Raw genomic sequence first — 16,399 nt, 5'->3', positions numbered from 1 at the left:
GAGATAGTATGCAGGTACCACATTTTATTGGGAAGTTAACTTTTTTTCCTTGTTTCCCAGGAAACTTAGAGCCAAACATGTTCTTCATCTGAAGTAAATGACTAAGTCAGATGTTTGGTTTATTGATTCCTCCCTGCCCCGTGCCTTTTTTTTTTTTTTTTTTTTTCTTTTTCTAAAAGTGCCTAGAAGAGTGGTATCTGGTCATGTTAGATGATGATAAATATTTTCTTAATTAATGGATATCCTTCAGAATAGGTTGTTCCCAGAGGGATGGGATGGGGAGGGTGGTGGGAGGGGGGTTCAGGATGGGGAACACATGTAAACCCATGGCTGATTCATGTCAATGTATGGCAAAAACCACTACAATATTGTAAAGTAATTAGCTTCCAACTAATAAAAATAATTGGGAAAAAAATAAAAAAAAATAAAGAATAGGTTGTTGTATCATCATTAAAAATATTAGTTTTGGAAAATAGTCAATGATATTTCAAATAGTAATGAAACAATTTCAAGTGATAACTGAGGTTGCAAAATAGTGTATAGATAGCATGTTTTTAACTTAGTGAAATATGTGGTTTTTTGATTTATGTGTTTATTATACAATATTATACAATACCACAATAGTTTGAAGAGTTACTTCTAAGATACATTAAATGTGATTTTTCTTTTTTTAGGCTTTCTATTTTTCAGATATTCTATAATGAGCTTATATTAATTTTTAATGAAATTAAGGTATATGGATAGTTAAAAATCTCAAATATTACAATAGCATATGCAAAAAAACCCTTGCCTATTTACCCCTTTTCTTGCTACACAAAGGTAATTGCTCTCAAATATTTTAACTTGCTTTCAAATATTGTAACAGAAATAGTAAATTTAAATAGCTTTCTATGTGTTAAATAACAGAACTACAAAATAATACAGATGTACAAATGTAGTCAAATGAAAAATCAGGCATTTATTTCCACCAGGAAGAAAAATAGAAAAAGTTTATAGGAAAGGAGGGGTAGTCATCTCTGAATACCACTTATGTCATAATGTAAAATTAAATATTGTTTAACCAAAAAAATGTGATGTAACTAAGTTGGGAGAGCAGAGGATAAAAGATGGGTGAGTGCTATAGAAAACCAATACATAATGCCTAAAATATAAAAAACAAAACAAACAAGAAGAAGCAGTTGTTTAGAAATATGTTAGAAAAGAAAAAGAAACACCTAAAAAATTTGAAAGCAGTTCCTTTTAAAATTGACTTACATTTTTTGAAAGTCGTAAAAGGAACACATGCCTGTGGTTAAAAAACAAGTCAAACAGTTCCATTCCTGACACTGCAGTGGGAACTGCTGGCATTCTTGTTGCCTTGGATCTGTACTTATTTGGTTTTTACTTAGCTTGTGTTATGTGTTTTAATATTGTAAAGTGTCTGAAATTCATTTTAGAAGTAAGTTAGTTTTATTTAAATCTCAGATGTTTAATCAATAACCAATAATTGGATTCCTCATCCACAAAACATTTATGTCCACTTTACCATATGTACTTCAGCTTCTTACTGCTATTGCCAAATATCAATATAGTTCTGTGAGGTGCTAAAATATATTTTGGATTGTCCCTTTTATGTTTTAAACTTATAACCAGTCAACTCTCCCCTCTAATCTTCTAGAACCTCATCCTAATCTCTCCTAACTCACTTAAACATCTTCCTTTCCTCTCCAAACTGATTTGTTCTGAATCCAAGCTCTGTTCTTTTCCTTACTACATTTGTTTTAGTCTTTGAAGCTCAGAATGACATTTAGTGTTTCTCATTGTCACTTAGGATAAGGTCTTTACCATGCACCTCTTCAGAGGACCCTCTGACAGAATACCTTCCTTGCTTTAGGACACTCAGTTTTGAATGCAGTGTAAATGCATTCAGATTTGATTCTGTCACACAAAGCCCAGAAAGAACCTTAGGGATGGAGTGCCTCCTTAACCTGCTGACCTTGACCTCTCTCCTTATAGCTTTGAGTGTGTAAATTGAGGGAGATAAAGGTCTTCTGAGAGCTTCACTGGTGGCTCAGTGGTAAAGAATCTGCCTGCAATTCAGGAGACCTGGGTTCAATCCCTGAGCCAGGAAGATTCCCTGGAGAAGGGAATGGCAGCCCACTCCAGTATTTTTGCCTGGAAAATTTCATGGACAGGGGAGCCTGGTGGGCTACAGTCCATGGGGTCACAAAGAGTTGAACATGACTGAGCACGCACATACAAAGGTCTTTTGTCAAAGTTCGGGTATTTTCATTTTCAAGTAATCTGACAATGATTTCTTAAGGATTGCATTTTAAGAAGTTGGCAGGCTACTGTCCATGGGGATGCAAGAGATTTGGACATGACTTAGTGACTAAACAGCAACAACAGTATTTCACACTCCACAGTTTTACAACCTTCTCCATTTCATTTGGGCTGGCCTGCACATGGGGAAATATTATGTTTTACTTTGCAGCTTCCAGCTGAGCCACATACCACCATACTGCAGGTAGAAGTCTAAGTCTTGGAACTAGTTCTGGGAACTCTGCTCGGCTGTGTGTATAAAGATGTTAACAGAGACAGAACAGACTTTTGGACTCTGTGGGAGAAGGCGAGGGTGGGATGTTTTGAGAGAACAGCATTGAAACATGTATATTATCTATGGTGAAACAGATCACCAGCCCAGGTTGGGTGCATGAGACAAGTGCGCGGGCCTGGTGCACTGGGAAGACCCAGAGGGATAGGGTGGAGAGGGAGGTGGGAGGGGGGATCGGGATGGGGAATACATGTAAATCCATGGCTGATTCATGTCAATGTATGACAAAAACCACTACAATATTGTAAAGTAATTAGCCTTCAACTAATAAAAAAGAAAAGATGTTAACAGAGAATATGAAGACAGCCTAGATTGCAAGTAGAAAAATACAAACTTCTCACTCACCCGTTTGAGGTGACTCCATATGAGGAGAGATCCAGAGGAGGAGAAATGTAGATATTTTCATGTAGATGGATTTGTTCCCTGAGCAAGGGAGCTTTGCTGTCAAGTACCAGCTTCTCCAGAGCAGGAGTCAGCAGTGTGTCCTAAAGGATTGAGCTTGTAGCTTTGGTTTAAGTTTGCCTTCAAATCTACCCCCTTTCCCAGTATGTGATCATATATGAGGTCAGATTAATGTTTCTAAGGCTCTTTTGATGTGTCACTTCCTTACTCCCAAATCTTCAGAGGTCACTGGATCAGGTCTGTTCAAGGCCTTCCAAAATTTGCCCCAGATCTTTATTTCCAACCTCATTTTCCATAACACTCACCTACAACCTAGCTGGTCTCCACCTTTTTTTTCTTTTCAAGCCTAGATGGTATAGCTCTCTTCCCACCTTCTCCTACCTTCCCATTTAATCTTTATTCCACATGTCTTGTCAGAGGACTTGGGTTCTATCCCAGGTTAGTTTGGTGTGTGACCTCAGTCAAATTATTCTTCCTTGAGCCTCCATTTTCCTATACATGAGAGAGAGAGAGAAAGAAATTGAATTGGGAGACTTATTTATACAGACCTTGTCAAGTTTATCATTGTGTGGGTCAACATCAGCCTTAGATTTGTTGCCACAGAACCCAGGGCCTTTTTCTCTTTTGTATTTCTACAGCATTTACCATTCATTGTTTGGGATTATAGTTAACATTTATGTCCTATTTTCAAGTAATTTTTGAAGATTTGTTGTAAACTGAGACAGCCCATTGGCAGAGCTAAATTGTTTCTGGAGGATGCATCTGAGGGAGAAGACCAGCAAGGGTGTTCTGCTTTGGACTTTCACTTCATGTCCAGAAGCTGGGAGGAGATGGGAGTCATGAAAGATTTTTTTTCCCTTACGTACCTTGTTGGGAGAATAGAATATTTACATTGTCAAGACTGAAAGAAGGATGCAGTCTCCCACAGGATTCCTTCCGGTCTGCTATAACGCTGCTGGGTCTGTGCTGACTCTTTGGGTTGGCCTTCCTCCACCATCCTCAACCACCCTTCCATCCATCTAGGGTTGAGACAACAACTTCATCTTTTACTTCGTTTCCAGAGCCTTGTTTGATTATGACCGGACTCGGGACAGCTGCCTGCCAAGCCAAGGTCTCAGCTTCTCCTATGGTGACATTCTACACGTCATTAATGCATCTGATGATGAGTGGTGGCAGGCGAGACTGGTGACCCCACATGGAGAAAGTGAGCAAATCGGTGTGATCCCCAGTAAGAAGAGGTGAGTTGTCATAATCATGAGAGAGGCTTTCTTTACCCTCTTCCTGGTATTTCTTTTTTACCTATTATACTATAAGTGCTTGAGAACAGTAGATGTGCTTTATTACTCCTTTTTGGTGTTGAATTGGTGCTCAGGACATGATTATGATTCAGTGAGCCAAAGATGGCTGCTGAGACCATGCACTGGCAGTAATAGGACTTCTTTCTCACTCCCACACAGGGTGGAAAAGAAAGAAAGGGCTCGATTGAAAACCGTGAAGTTTCATGCCAGGACGGGGATGATTGAATCTAACAGGGTAAGTGGGGATCCCCAAGGAAGTCAGCCATATGTAAAGAGGCATAAGAAACTTGAAATCTGTTTGGTGGATAAGAGAACTGGGGAGCACAAAAGAATATCTCTTTTTCAGGGTGCTGCCTCTGTCCTATCAGAATACTGACTGCTTTTCAGAAAGCAGAGAAAGGGGGCATCCAAACTCTACAGCCAGGGTTACTCCTCTCAGCTGGGTAACTGGTTCCTGAAGATGTGTTGGAGCTGCACTGTCTGGAAGACTGTCTTTCTTGGGGCATGTGAAACCATTTGTGGGTGTCTCCCTGGCTGTAGACCCTTTCGGAGCCGTGGGGACCCTGAATAGAGCCTGGCTTCATCATCCAGCCAGGAAGGCCATCCTCAGAGCTCCGACCACCCTCCAGACCAAACAAAGCATGAGGGCTCTATCCATTCACCCCTTTTCTTCTGTGAGCTTCACAGGCCAAAGAACTTCCGGAGCAGTAGAGGGAAGAGAGACATGGAGTAGATGGCTCTTTGTTTATCAGTGGCACCTTAGGGAATGTATCCAGGAGGCTACAGTGACCTTTGTCATTTAGGATGTACCAGTGAGTGCTGTGAGTCTGGATTAGGTAGAAACCTCTAACATCCCTACAACATTTTCCTGTAAACATAATTTTTCCTCTTACATCAACTTTCATTTAATCTCATAGATTCCATTTGTGAGAGGTGGTCTTTTATTTAGCTCACCATTGTCTCCATTTTAGTTTTTCTTGCATGCTTTAAAATCCATTGTTCTGTTTTTTTTTTTTCTTCTGTCCTTCCCCTCCATCTTCATGTTCTTTCACAGTCGATCAAAACGAAACGTAAAAAGAGTTTCCGCCTCTCTCGAAAGTTTCCATTTTACAAGAGCAAAGAAAACATGGCCCAGGAGAGCAGCGGACAGGAACGTAAGTAGCAGCAGGGAACAGAGAGCAGATCACCCACAGCCCCACCCTCTCTGCCTCAGTTGCACTGAAGACTGGGCAAGTGTGTTGTGTGTGTGTGTTTGTGCGCACGCACACACGCGTGTCCATCCGTCCATTGTGTGCATGCATGTTTGTGTGTGTGTGTGTGTACCTGCGTATTTGCAGAGTCAGGGTAGAAATTGGTCTGTACAGGGCGACGTTGGGTCTTTTTTGTCCAACTCTTCCTTCTGAAAGGATGTTGGAGGCTCTGAGGTAGAAGTGATTGCAGGGGGGCTCAGTGGGAAGTCCCGGCACCACTAGTGTTGGGAGTGCCAGGCTGAGCTCTGCTCTGGTGCTGATGAGCAGTTACCAGCTACTGTGTCAAGTTTAGAAAATGTTTTTTCAAGAGAATCAAGTCTAGGGACTCAGTGTTGCTCTCCCGGCTTCTTTCGCTTGTGTTTTCTTTCCCTTATCTTTGCTCATCTGTGTCAAGAGAAGAGCCTTTTCTTATCTGGACACCCGGAGTTGGGCCTAGTTCTTGAATTACATGCATGTGCATTTGCACACAGAATGTTCACATGGCTCTAACAGACTCAGCTGTCTTCCCAGAGTGATTACAGAGCCAGCTTTCAAAATAAAATCCTTCTTGCTAAAAGGAATTGACACCAAACAGGAATTACTTAACACTGTCCAAATAAAGGTTTATTGAAGAAACGCAAAACTGGTTTGGTAGAAAAGGCCATAAAGCTGGGCTAAGCTAACTTGCAACGCTGAGAAATATTCTTTTTCTGCCATATACCTCAGAAATTAACTGCTCTCACCCTAACCTTAAACACCAGGTCAGGCTGTTGAAATATTTCTCATGTGGCTCATGGTGAATTGTAAACCTCTGTCCTGGGCTGTTGGGACAGCAGGAACCTAGTTCTGGAAGGGAATGTCCTTTTTCTAGGCCAGCGTGTTTCGTGGTCATGGGAAACGTGGGTCTGGGGTGGTAGCTGGTAGATTACAAGGGTGCCCTTGTCATGATGGAGATTAGGGCTCACAGTCCTGGGGAGCTCAATAAGAAGGCGATCTGAGATAGAGACCTAAGGTGAGGTCACCACAGTTCACCAGACAAATTCCAAAAGTTACCCACTGAGCCCAACCTAGGAGAGTTCACTGTTGAGTGGCCTAGCTGAATGGGGGAGGGAATTGGCTGTCAGATAAGAGTTGAAACTGCCTAGTGCTTATTCTTCAGAAGCTGAGCTCATCCCCTGTGGTCTGCACAACTCATGTCAGCTTGGAAGGCCACACCTCAGACTGCATGAAGCTTTCCCTGAAGGGTTTGGACAGAGCAAGTCAGTATTGGGAAGCTCCTTGGGATGATGATAATTGTACCTGCCTCTCTGCCACACATAGATGTTTGATTTTTCATTCACCTTCAAAGGGAAACGATGATTTCAGGGGCAAAGCAGAAATGGCTCTGTAACTACAAATTTAGTCAAAGCAGGTACTCCAAGCCTTGGTAAGTCACCTGTCTGTCTTGTCAGCCTGTGTAGGCTCTAGACCACCTCAAAGAGGTCATTTACTCCGAGGCCTTCTGGCAGCAAATTGGGCAGCATGAAGTCCAGGCATTTTATCTGACCCAGGACATTCTTCCTGTAGCAAAGTTCTTAACCTTACTGTAGCTATAGGTCTTCATGGTATTTCATACTTCTGTCACTGATGCTCACCTGGCTCTGTATTCTTCCTTCCCCTTGTCTTTTTTCTCTGTTTTCTTTCGTCTCCCCAATTCTTTCCTGCCCTCCCTCCCTTCTTCCCTCCCTCCCTCTTTGTTCTGCTGTCTGTGAAATTAGGACTTCCCTGGGTTAAGTGACGATTATTATGGAGCAAAGAACCTGAGTAAGTCAAACTTACATACTGTTAACTGTATTTCTGGCATGAGTGGAGATGCTGGGGTTGGGGGTATAAGGGACGTGGGGTTGGGTGGAGGGGATGGCAGTGAGAGAGTTTGTGAGAATGGATACCACCACAGGAGGAAGTAGAAGTGGCTCTGAATGTCACACTTTTGCTCTGGATCCCTGGTACCATAATAAAAGCCTATCATTCATGTCTGTTTTTTTCCTTTTGTACCTTGAAATGGTGTGGAGCTGCCTTGGCATTCCACCTTACAAGTGAGGGGGGCAGCAAGTGCTTCTCCAGGGGTGACCACTAAGCTCATCTCTAGCCTGTTGTTGAGGTGAGGGGTGCCTGCCTGCTGTATTCTTCTCCCAGTGACACAGCACTAAAGAATTGGGCTTAAGATTTCGCTGTTTTAGTCTGTCTAAACAGGGGGTGATAGTGCTGTGAAGCCCTTTACCCAGCAAACATCTGGGATGTCCCAGCAGGTTCAGGGCCCTCAGCAGATGGTGTAGGCTGGCTCTCCAGAGTGTCTCTAAGGGGCTGAGTGGGTGGGGGGGTCTCAAGAGCGTTTTATGGACTATGTATATTTAGTGCTTTAGTTTGGAGAACTCTGACCATCCTCTCACCTCTGGAAAATAATCTTAGAGTTGAAAAAAGAAGGGACCTAGATGACAGGGCCTTATCCTCCCTGCTGTGCACACAGGTGCGTGTGTGCACACATGTGGCCATGCCCGGTGGGTTCTGTCAGCAGATACTCTCCTTCCATGAATAATAAAGGCATGAGGGTAAAGGTGCTTCCTCCGTGGGTTACTCAGGAACTAGCATGGGTGGTGACTCAGCCAGTCTTTCCTGGGGGCCACAGCATATCACAGTCTGGAACAGTGTCATCTTGGCTGAAACGAGCAATGCCTCACTCCATAGTTTGTTTTGTTCATGTTTCATCTCCATTTGCTGTCATCTTGGGAGTAGTGCGTTTTGTTTGGGCCAAACTGTGCTTTGTGTCTCCTGTGAGTATGATTGCTCTGCCCACTCAGATATGGGTGGGTCCCAACAGTCTGAAACAGGAGGATCATCTTATCTTCCATGTATTCTTCTTTATTTATTGTCTCTGTTTTGTCGTCTTTTCATGGATGGAGGAGCATCCCCTTTCACCACTGAGGCTGAGCCCTCCTTCTGGGTTTGCGACTGCAGGAGGGCTGTTGGTTCCACCAGATGGCCAACATGTCATTCCCTGGTGACTGTTCACCCAGCCCAGTGCTTAGCCTCCTAGTCCTGAAGCACCGCACAGTTCTGTTCTTCAGGGGTTCTATCTGGGGAGGAAATTCAAGAGCAGCCTGCTCACTGGGCTCCTCTTTGCTACTATCACTGCCTTTCCTTTCCTATTGATAGCATTGGGAGATGCATTCTGAGGAAGTATTTGGAAACCGTCCAAGTCAGTTCTCTTGATTCAGATGAAGAATGGAAGCTCATAGTCTATAATGGAGGGCCTTGGAAGACTGAAAGCACTCTGGGGACAAGTGTGAGGTGGCCAGGGTCTCAGGATTGGAGCTGCACCTCCCAGCTGGTAGCCTGATGTGGCAGGCCTCCCGTGACCTGGCTTGGTTGGCAGCTCAGCGTCCGGCTCTTGGAGCATTTGAGTTTTGTGCTGCGTGTGACCTCTCAGTGGTGTGTTCTGAATCAGAGTCTCTTTCTTGTTGGCTTGCAGAGGGAGTGACATCCAACACCAGTGACAGCGAAAGCAGTTCCAGTAAGTGTGTGTCATTCTTCCCCATGTCATGTAGCTCTACCACATAGCCCAGCCATCGTCATTCCAGCATTGCATGGCTGCCATATCTGTTCAGAGGCTAGTGCTTCTTTTAGCCATGTACACTTGGAGATCCTGGAAATGCTGTGGCCATTTTGTCCCTGTGGGATGGGGTTTAGGCTGTGGATTAAAGGATAGAATATATGCCCTGCACTTCTGGCCAGGACTTAGAAGCATCCCTACTGTAGGCACTTGGGGCTGTAGGTGCTGCCAGTTTCACATATTTACTCAGAGACCAAAAGGAGAATGGTTCCCGGGGGATATTGTCCTGAATTGCCTTTCCAGGTCACTAGTTCCTCCTGGGTGACAGCTTGGTGTCTTTGCCTTTTTACTGGGCTAAATGACCAGGTGACAGCTCAGGTTTCCTTCAGAAATCCTGTGACCGGGCCAGAGAAGCCACAATTCAAACCCCATGAAGTTTGGGACTACTGGCCTTTTAGGAGTTGTAGCTACAGGCCCTGAGAAGGCATCCCAGGGCTTGATGCAAATATCGCTGCCTTCCCTAGCACTGCCATCGGTCACTCTGGGACCTCCTAGTACCCAGTACCTGGAGAAGGCAATGGCAACCCACTCCAGTACTCTTGCCTGGAAGATCCCTTGGACAGAGGAGCCTGGTAGAGTGCAGTCCATGGGATCACTAGGAGTCGAACACAACTGAGCAACATCACTTTCACTTTCATGCATTGGAGAGGGAAATGGCAACCCACTCCAGTGTTCTTGCCTGGAGAATCCCAGGGATGGGGGAGCCTGGTGGGCTGCCATCCATGGGGTCACACAGAGTCGGACACAACTGAAGCAACTTAGCAGCAGCAGCAGTACCCAGTACCAAGTTGCTTGGTGACTGTCTTAGGAAGCCCTCATCATTGCTGGGATAGACGGAGCTCTCCTGTGTGGGACGAGCAGGGCTCAGTACTGCTCTTAAAGGGCACTGGGGACCTTAGCCCAACCTTGTGCCACTTTTCTGGGTGCTTCTTCCAGTGTAGGGAAATAGGCAGACCCTAAAAAGGGTAAAGTTCAGCTGCAGCTTTGGGGACCTGCACGAGTGCCCTGACTCCCTTGCCCGCAGATGAGGGACACAGGCAGTGTGTCTCCGTCACTTGAAGCTTTTCCTGTGATTCTTTCTGAAGCAAGAGGGCAACTGAGCAGAGCTGACTGTTACCTATAAGAAGAGTTCTGGGACATTGGGGTGGTTTTTGGTGGAGGTTTAATGGCTTCTGGGTCATATTCCTTTGCTCAGCTATATTTTGCTGAACAACAGGACTCCTGACTCCTGTCTTAGGGGTGATGAATGGTTTCCTGTGCTTCCATTCCAGTGGGCAGTAGACAGGCCCACAGCACAGTTGTTAGCAAGAACCAGTTGACAAGGCTGTTTTCAGGTAGAGGTTGGGGTGCAGTGAATGTTGTAGGGAGATGAGGATACAAGGAGGCAGATTATAAAGTGCTAACATGTCTTTAATTTTTGTTGCAGAAGGACAGGAGGATGCTATTCTGTCATATGAGCCAGTGACACGGCAAGAAAGTAAGCCCCCTTCTGAGAGTCTTGCCTTTGAGCTAATCTGGTAGTCATGGGACCCAAACCAGTGGTTGGCCATGGAGACAGAGGAGAGATTGACGAGAGATGGTGAAGGTCAATTTCAGTGGGTGTGTGGCCGCTGCTAAAAGAGAGGCTCTGGTCCCTCTCTTCAATGGCTGCTCTGAAAAACCTTGCTCAGCTGTTGGTGCCCATGCACAGATTTCTCCTGAATCTGTTGGAAAGGGAGACGCTTCTGATTTCATACTTGCCTTGGACTTAGATATTCTCAAATTAAAGGCTCTTTGATGTCTTTGTAGTTAAAAGGCAAAATGGTTGAAGATGTGCTGCTCTGTCTGAGCAGTGGCTCCAGCACCTCATTGCACTAGGCAGACAAGGAGGGAGGTCAGGCCATCTGGTGAGGGCCTCACTGACTGTATCCATGCTCGCTCTCCAGTTCACTATGCAAGGCCTGTCATCATCCTGGGCCCCATGAAGGACAGAGTCAACGATGACCTAATTTCGGAGTTTCCACATAAATTTGGATCCTGTGTACCACGTGAGAGCCCAGGGTGTCTTTGGGAGGGAGGCGTTGGTGCCCTGGGAATTATTGTTGCTCTCATGTTTTATAGAGAGGGCCTGTAGCTGGGTTCTAGGTATCTCTGAGAATAGGATGCATCCAACCCCCCAGAAGAGATTAGGCAACCATATATTCCCCCAAAGCTAGGACAGCTTGTTAGGCTTGCTGGCTCCTGTACCACGTTTGTCACCATCTCTCTGCCAGATCTTGGCCCAGGAAACCCCATCTTTCTGGTCCAGTTGAAGCTAAAGCAGATAGCTCCTTGTGTGTGTGAAACCTGGTGATTAGAAGAGATATAGGCAAGATAAACTTCTTCCCAGCCTCTTTCCCTCATTCATCTGGAGTGACTTGGGGGCCCTGCAGCGGGGGGAACAAGTCAGCCCTCGGTGGCTTGAGGTAGGACATTGTCCTTGTGCCACAGAGCATTTCCTCTCTTCCTGCAGATACTACCCGGCCTCGGCGTGATAATGAGGTGGATGGGCAAGACTACCACTTTGTGGTCTCCCGAGAACAGATGGAGAAGGATATTCAGGACAACAAGTTCATTGAGGCAGGCCAGTTCAACGACAATCTCTATGGGACCAGCATCCAGTCAGTGAGGGCAGTTGCAGAGAGGGTAAGGAGAGAAGTGGTCGCCCTACAAAATTACCCTTGAAGGGAGCACAGAAACGCTCCTGCCAGAGTGCCACATGGATCCTTGTCCTTCCAGCACATAGCCTAGCCGGTGGCAGTGCTGACCAAAGCCGCGCCCGTTCTGCATGTTCCCAGCCCCTGGTTGGAGATGTCTCTCTCCTCTGTGCAACTCACCCCAGAGCATCACCCTGCTTGCATCTACAGATGTGGCCTTTTCTGGATAGTAGGAGCCAAATGTGGAGCCTGGGTACCTCAGAGGTAGAATCTTCCAGGCCTCTCTAGGTGGCCCCACATTTCCCACAGGTGGATGTTGGGGTCAGCGTCATGGGTAGATGGGGACTAGGTGGACTGATGGCAGTCCTTTCTTTTTCAGGGCAAGCACTGCATATTAGATGTTTCTGGCAATGCTATCAAGAGGCTGCAGCAATCGCAACTTTACCCCATTGCCATTTTCATCAAGCCCAAGTCCATTGAAGCGCTTATGTAAGTATTTGCTGAGATTCTCAGCTAGGAGAGGGCTCTGGAAAGGCAATAAAAATCGAGTGGTTTGTTGGGCAGGGGTAAGACCCAGTGTGTACTCAGTGGAAAGTCTCTGTCCCTCTCTGTTCACTGGGGGCTCCTTTGGATTTGTGTCCTCATGCTTGTACCCCTAGTTGAGCTTTCAGACCTAGAAGTTTGGGGAAGATGTTGAGCCTTGGGCCACTACTGCTCTCGGAGGGCAGCTAAGCAGCTTTCCAGGGAGCCTGGAGCAACCCTTTATGTTAGTCAAAACATAGAGCTTAGTTTGGTACTATGTTCTTCTGTATCTTTGGAAGGGAAATGAACCGAAGGCAGACATATGAACAAGCAAATAAGATCTATGACAAAGCCATGAAACTGGAGCAGGAGTTTGGAGAATACTTCACAGGTAAGTCTCCCCATTGTGCAGCTGGGGTAATGTGGGAACAGGCAGACACCTATTCTGTAAGGTTTTTCCAAGAGGCCTAGATGCCTGGCACAGTTTCTGGCTGCTTTTGAGCTCGAGCATTTCCAAAGTACTCGAGTACCCTCCAGCCGGAGTAGTTTAGCCAGTTTATAGTTTCAACCTCATCACCAAATGCTTTGATTGTTTTGTACATTCTGTCTTCATGTCTTCCTAGATTATAGCTCCCTGTTTTAGTTTGGTTCCCTCCCCCGCCCCCCAGGCTCCCCCATCCAGCAATGGCCACCTTGCATGTTTTACATGCTGAGTGAACGTTTGTTGATGATGATGGTTCCCTGGTGTGGTGTTGAGGTTCTCTGTCAGTGTGTGCACACACATGTGTGCATGTTTATATGGTCACCTACTTTAGAAGGGCAGTTCCTTAAAGGTTGGGAAGGTTTCTGTGTAATATGTTGCTTACCTTTTGAAGTATGGTGACCTATGTGTGCAGGTTGGTGCTGAGTAAACTCTAGCTGGTGATGCTACAAGGTTAGCTGGCCACAGGAATCATAACTGTTCTTGCATACCTTGGGTACTGGAGCTCCCTTTTCTGTTAGCAACTGTGTCCTTGTTTGCTGGGCTGACCTCTGACATAATGCAGATGTGATGGCCCCAGGAGCACTGCATGTTGCCAGAAATTGTGACTTGCAACTCCTGCTCTGGATAACCAGGATTTTCCAAATCCTCCCATGAGGCTGCATCAGAATTGCCGGCTGCTGGCCTTATGGCATCCAAGAGCAGTACGAACTGCAAGGTCTGGCATCTAATGGGTGCTCAGTAAACATTTTTTTAAAGCAACACATTTTCCTACTCATTGCCGCCAATGTCACTGTCTCAGCAAGTTGACTTCAAGCCCTGGGCCTTGAGTGCCTGCTAGTTTCCCCACTGTCCCAGGCTCTTGGACTGCCACCTAGTGAACAAGCTGGGCTGAACTGTGGGCTAGTTGGGATGGACCAGACTGTCAGGGTTTGAGGGGTTGCTGTGGACCATAATAATAATTCTGTTTTCCTTTTCAGCCATTGTACAGGGTGACTCACTGGAAGAGATTTATAACAAAATCAAACAAATCATTGAGGACCAGTCTGGGCACTACATTTGGGTCCCATCCCCTGAAAAACTCTGAAGAATCCCCTCCAACCATTCTCTTGTGAGCAGAAGAAATCAAGTCCCTCTTCCCTCCTCCCTCTTCATTCCTGTCCCCACGGGGAGAACAAATGACTACTGTTCTTGTCCCCTTTTTTAGATATGTCCAAAAATTAAGTTTTCTAGTCCTGTTCTGTTTTTTTAAATTTTTGTTTTGTTTCAGTTTAATTTTTGGGATGATGCCATCTCACTCATCATGTGACTGTGCCCATTCCTGCATGAACCTTTCCCAAGCACTAGCACAGGTGCAAATCCATCAGATTCATTGTTTTCATAAAAACCAAGCAGAAGAGAAGAGAGGAGGACTGATGGAAAGACAGACTGGACAGCTGCGCGGCTTGTGAAGTGAGCCCTTCACACCACATGAGGAGAGGCTCCCGGGCTTTGCTACGATCTGTATGTGGCCTTGCGGCTCAGGACAGCGCGGCGTCATGGCGACAGAAAGTATCTTATTTATATATAGATATATATATGTAATTTATATAAAATATATAGAAATTATTATATATATATATTATACTCTCTCATATAATATATATATATATTCACACGCATTTGGACTAGAAAATCTATGGAGACTTCATCAATGGTACTGTGTTATTAGAGAAATGCTTTAATTTTCATATTCTAATCAGATGGCATCTTATATCCCAATTGGTTGGGGAGGAAGTGAAAGTGGTAGTAAGTGCTGGACTGAGGGCACCCACATTGGTCATTGTCTTGAGAGCTAGGCTTTTCTCTAGGAGGGATCAGCCAGAGGACAGTAAGAAAGGACTTTTGCCCGGGGGTCAGATGCTTGGAGCCATGACCCTAGAGCCGATGCTGCCCTCGGGGCAAGTCAGGCCCACATGTGGGGAACCAGAGAATGGCTAACGGTGCTCCCGCCATATTAAATTGCCGATTGTTTTATGCCACCTGATGTGTCTGCATGAGAGGTTTCCTTTTTGTTCATTTTTAAGCTGCTGTTAAACCAAAACCATGTTGTGCTACTGTGTCAGCCTTTTCATTCTTCCAAATTTTACTTTTACTATTTAAGTGAATGCGTAGAATCCAATTTGACTGTGTTCTAAAGGCTCATGATGTTCTGGAAGAGCCGGACCTCGTGATAGACTACGTGACCCGGGTTGGGCTGTCCCATCAGCAGAAGGGGGAGCAGGTGAGAACTGACAGGAGCCGGGGCTCCTATTGTAATGTGTCCCTTCGCTCACCTGCCAGGGATGTGCTGGGCTCAGCTGAGGCCCTGTCATGGGGCCCACTGGCAGGGGTGGGGAGTCACTTGCTGTCCAGCCCTGTGCTGGGACAGTGGGAGAGCCCTGAGCTTGGCCAGCCGCGTGATGAGAAGTTTGATTTGGGTTTTTTCCACAGCTGCTTCATATGCCCTACCTACCCCACCCCCTCAGTAAAAGCTGGTAGCTTACTGTTTCTTCAAGAAGAAAGTAGACTTTTAATGCTGTCAGTTTGAGCTATAGAGCTAAGATTCACTTACTGTTGAGATGTGAAGCTTTGTTGCTTTTTCCCAGAGTCATACGGCAGTGATTGTGGTCAAGGGACTTTTTTTCTCTGACCACAAATGCAGGTGGCAGGTATGGCTCAGGCCCCATGCCACCCTACTGTGCTCCTTTGAAGCCACCATGCCTCCCTCAGCTCCACACTGGAGGCACAACACAGGGGAGAAGAGAGTGGATATGCTCAACCCTAGGGTTGAGTCTGTTGTTTCCTAGCCCGCTGTGTCACAACCACTGCAAACAACACGTGTTGAAGATGCTTTGAGTGCTACCATCCAAACTTAGGGAATCTGTTAACAGTTCTCCTACCAACATGACAAGGCTAAGTGTAAAGTCTGGGGCCCAGAGTGTGGGTGAAGAAAGGGTGGCAGCTTTCCCTGGGCAGTGCACTGGATTGAAGGCAGGAGGGGTGAAGTGGTGGCCGATGATGACTCTGGTGAGGAGGGGGTAAGCTGGGAATGTTGTTGATTTCTCTGATGTGAAGTGATGTAGTCTGAATGATGCTCAACCCTCTACCCCTCCCAGGGAAGAAAAGCAGAGATTCAAAGCAAGCATGACACTAGTTGGTTGACCAGTGTTCCTTCCAAGGAGACATATATTTTTTAATAAATGATAGTTGTGATGAACTGTGGCTCAGAGACCTTCTTGAAGTAGTTGAGAGGGGATGGTGGGGCAGAGCAGTGGGAAAAATGCCCCAAAACTTTGGGGGCCAAAAGGCTCTCTCCCTAGTGACCATCAGCTGCCCAAGTCAGGTTTTCCTCTGGATGGCTTTAGACTCCTGTGGTTGTAATAGTTCCTTTGTGAAGGCTGTATGCTCAGTCTTCTATCCCCGCCCCCAAACACTGCCTCCAGTACTGCTGGCCAGGTGTGTGTGGAGGGCATCCGCGTCCTTTGGGGCAAAATGCCAAAGGTACACAAGACAGGAGGTGCCTACTTGC

General features: G+C 45.8%; 1 protein-coding gene across 5 annotated transcripts in view; it reads left to right on the top strand.

Moving 5' to 3' along the window:
* Positions 1 to 16,087, top strand: part of DLG3 (discs large MAGUK scaffold protein 3) — a 54,633-nt gene extending 38,546 nt beyond the window's left edge. For 3 of the 5 annotated variants that reach the window (XM_043458629.1, XM_043458633.1, XM_043458634.1), the window contains 10 exons: positions 4,057 to 4,233; positions 4,453 to 4,528; positions 5,348 to 5,447; positions 9,031 to 9,072; positions 10,598 to 10,648; positions 11,097 to 11,198; positions 11,663 to 11,835; positions 12,226 to 12,335; positions 12,668 to 12,759; positions 13,830 to 16,087. In XM_043458629.1, the coding sequence (XP_043314564.1) occupies positions 4,057 to 4,233; positions 4,453 to 4,528; positions 5,348 to 5,447; positions 9,031 to 9,072; positions 10,598 to 10,648; positions 11,097 to 11,198; positions 11,663 to 11,835; positions 12,226 to 12,335; positions 12,668 to 12,759; positions 13,830 to 13,936 (1,030 nt within the window). In that variant the 3' untranslated portion in view covers positions 13,937 to 16,087. Of the gene's footprint in view, positions 1 to 4,056; positions 4,234 to 4,452; positions 4,529 to 5,347; positions 5,448 to 7,279; positions 7,326 to 9,030; positions 9,073 to 10,597; positions 10,649 to 11,096; positions 11,199 to 11,662; positions 11,836 to 12,225; positions 12,336 to 12,667; positions 12,760 to 13,829 lie in introns of all 5 variants that reach the window. The other 2 variants (XM_043458630.1, XM_043458631.1) reach the window with 2 other exon arrangements.
* The last annotated feature ends 312 nt before the right edge of the window (positions 16,088 to 16,399 follow it).

Source organism: Cervus canadensis, chromosome X, assembly GCF_019320065.1.
Source record: "Cervus canadensis isolate Bull #8, Minnesota chromosome X, ASM1932006v1, whole genome shotgun sequence".
Taxonomy (NCBI): Eukaryota; Metazoa; Chordata; class Mammalia; order Artiodactyla; family Cervidae; genus Cervus; species Cervus canadensis.
Note: the sequence above shows the minus strand (reverse complement) of the source record. Positions and strands in the feature narration are given on the sequence as shown.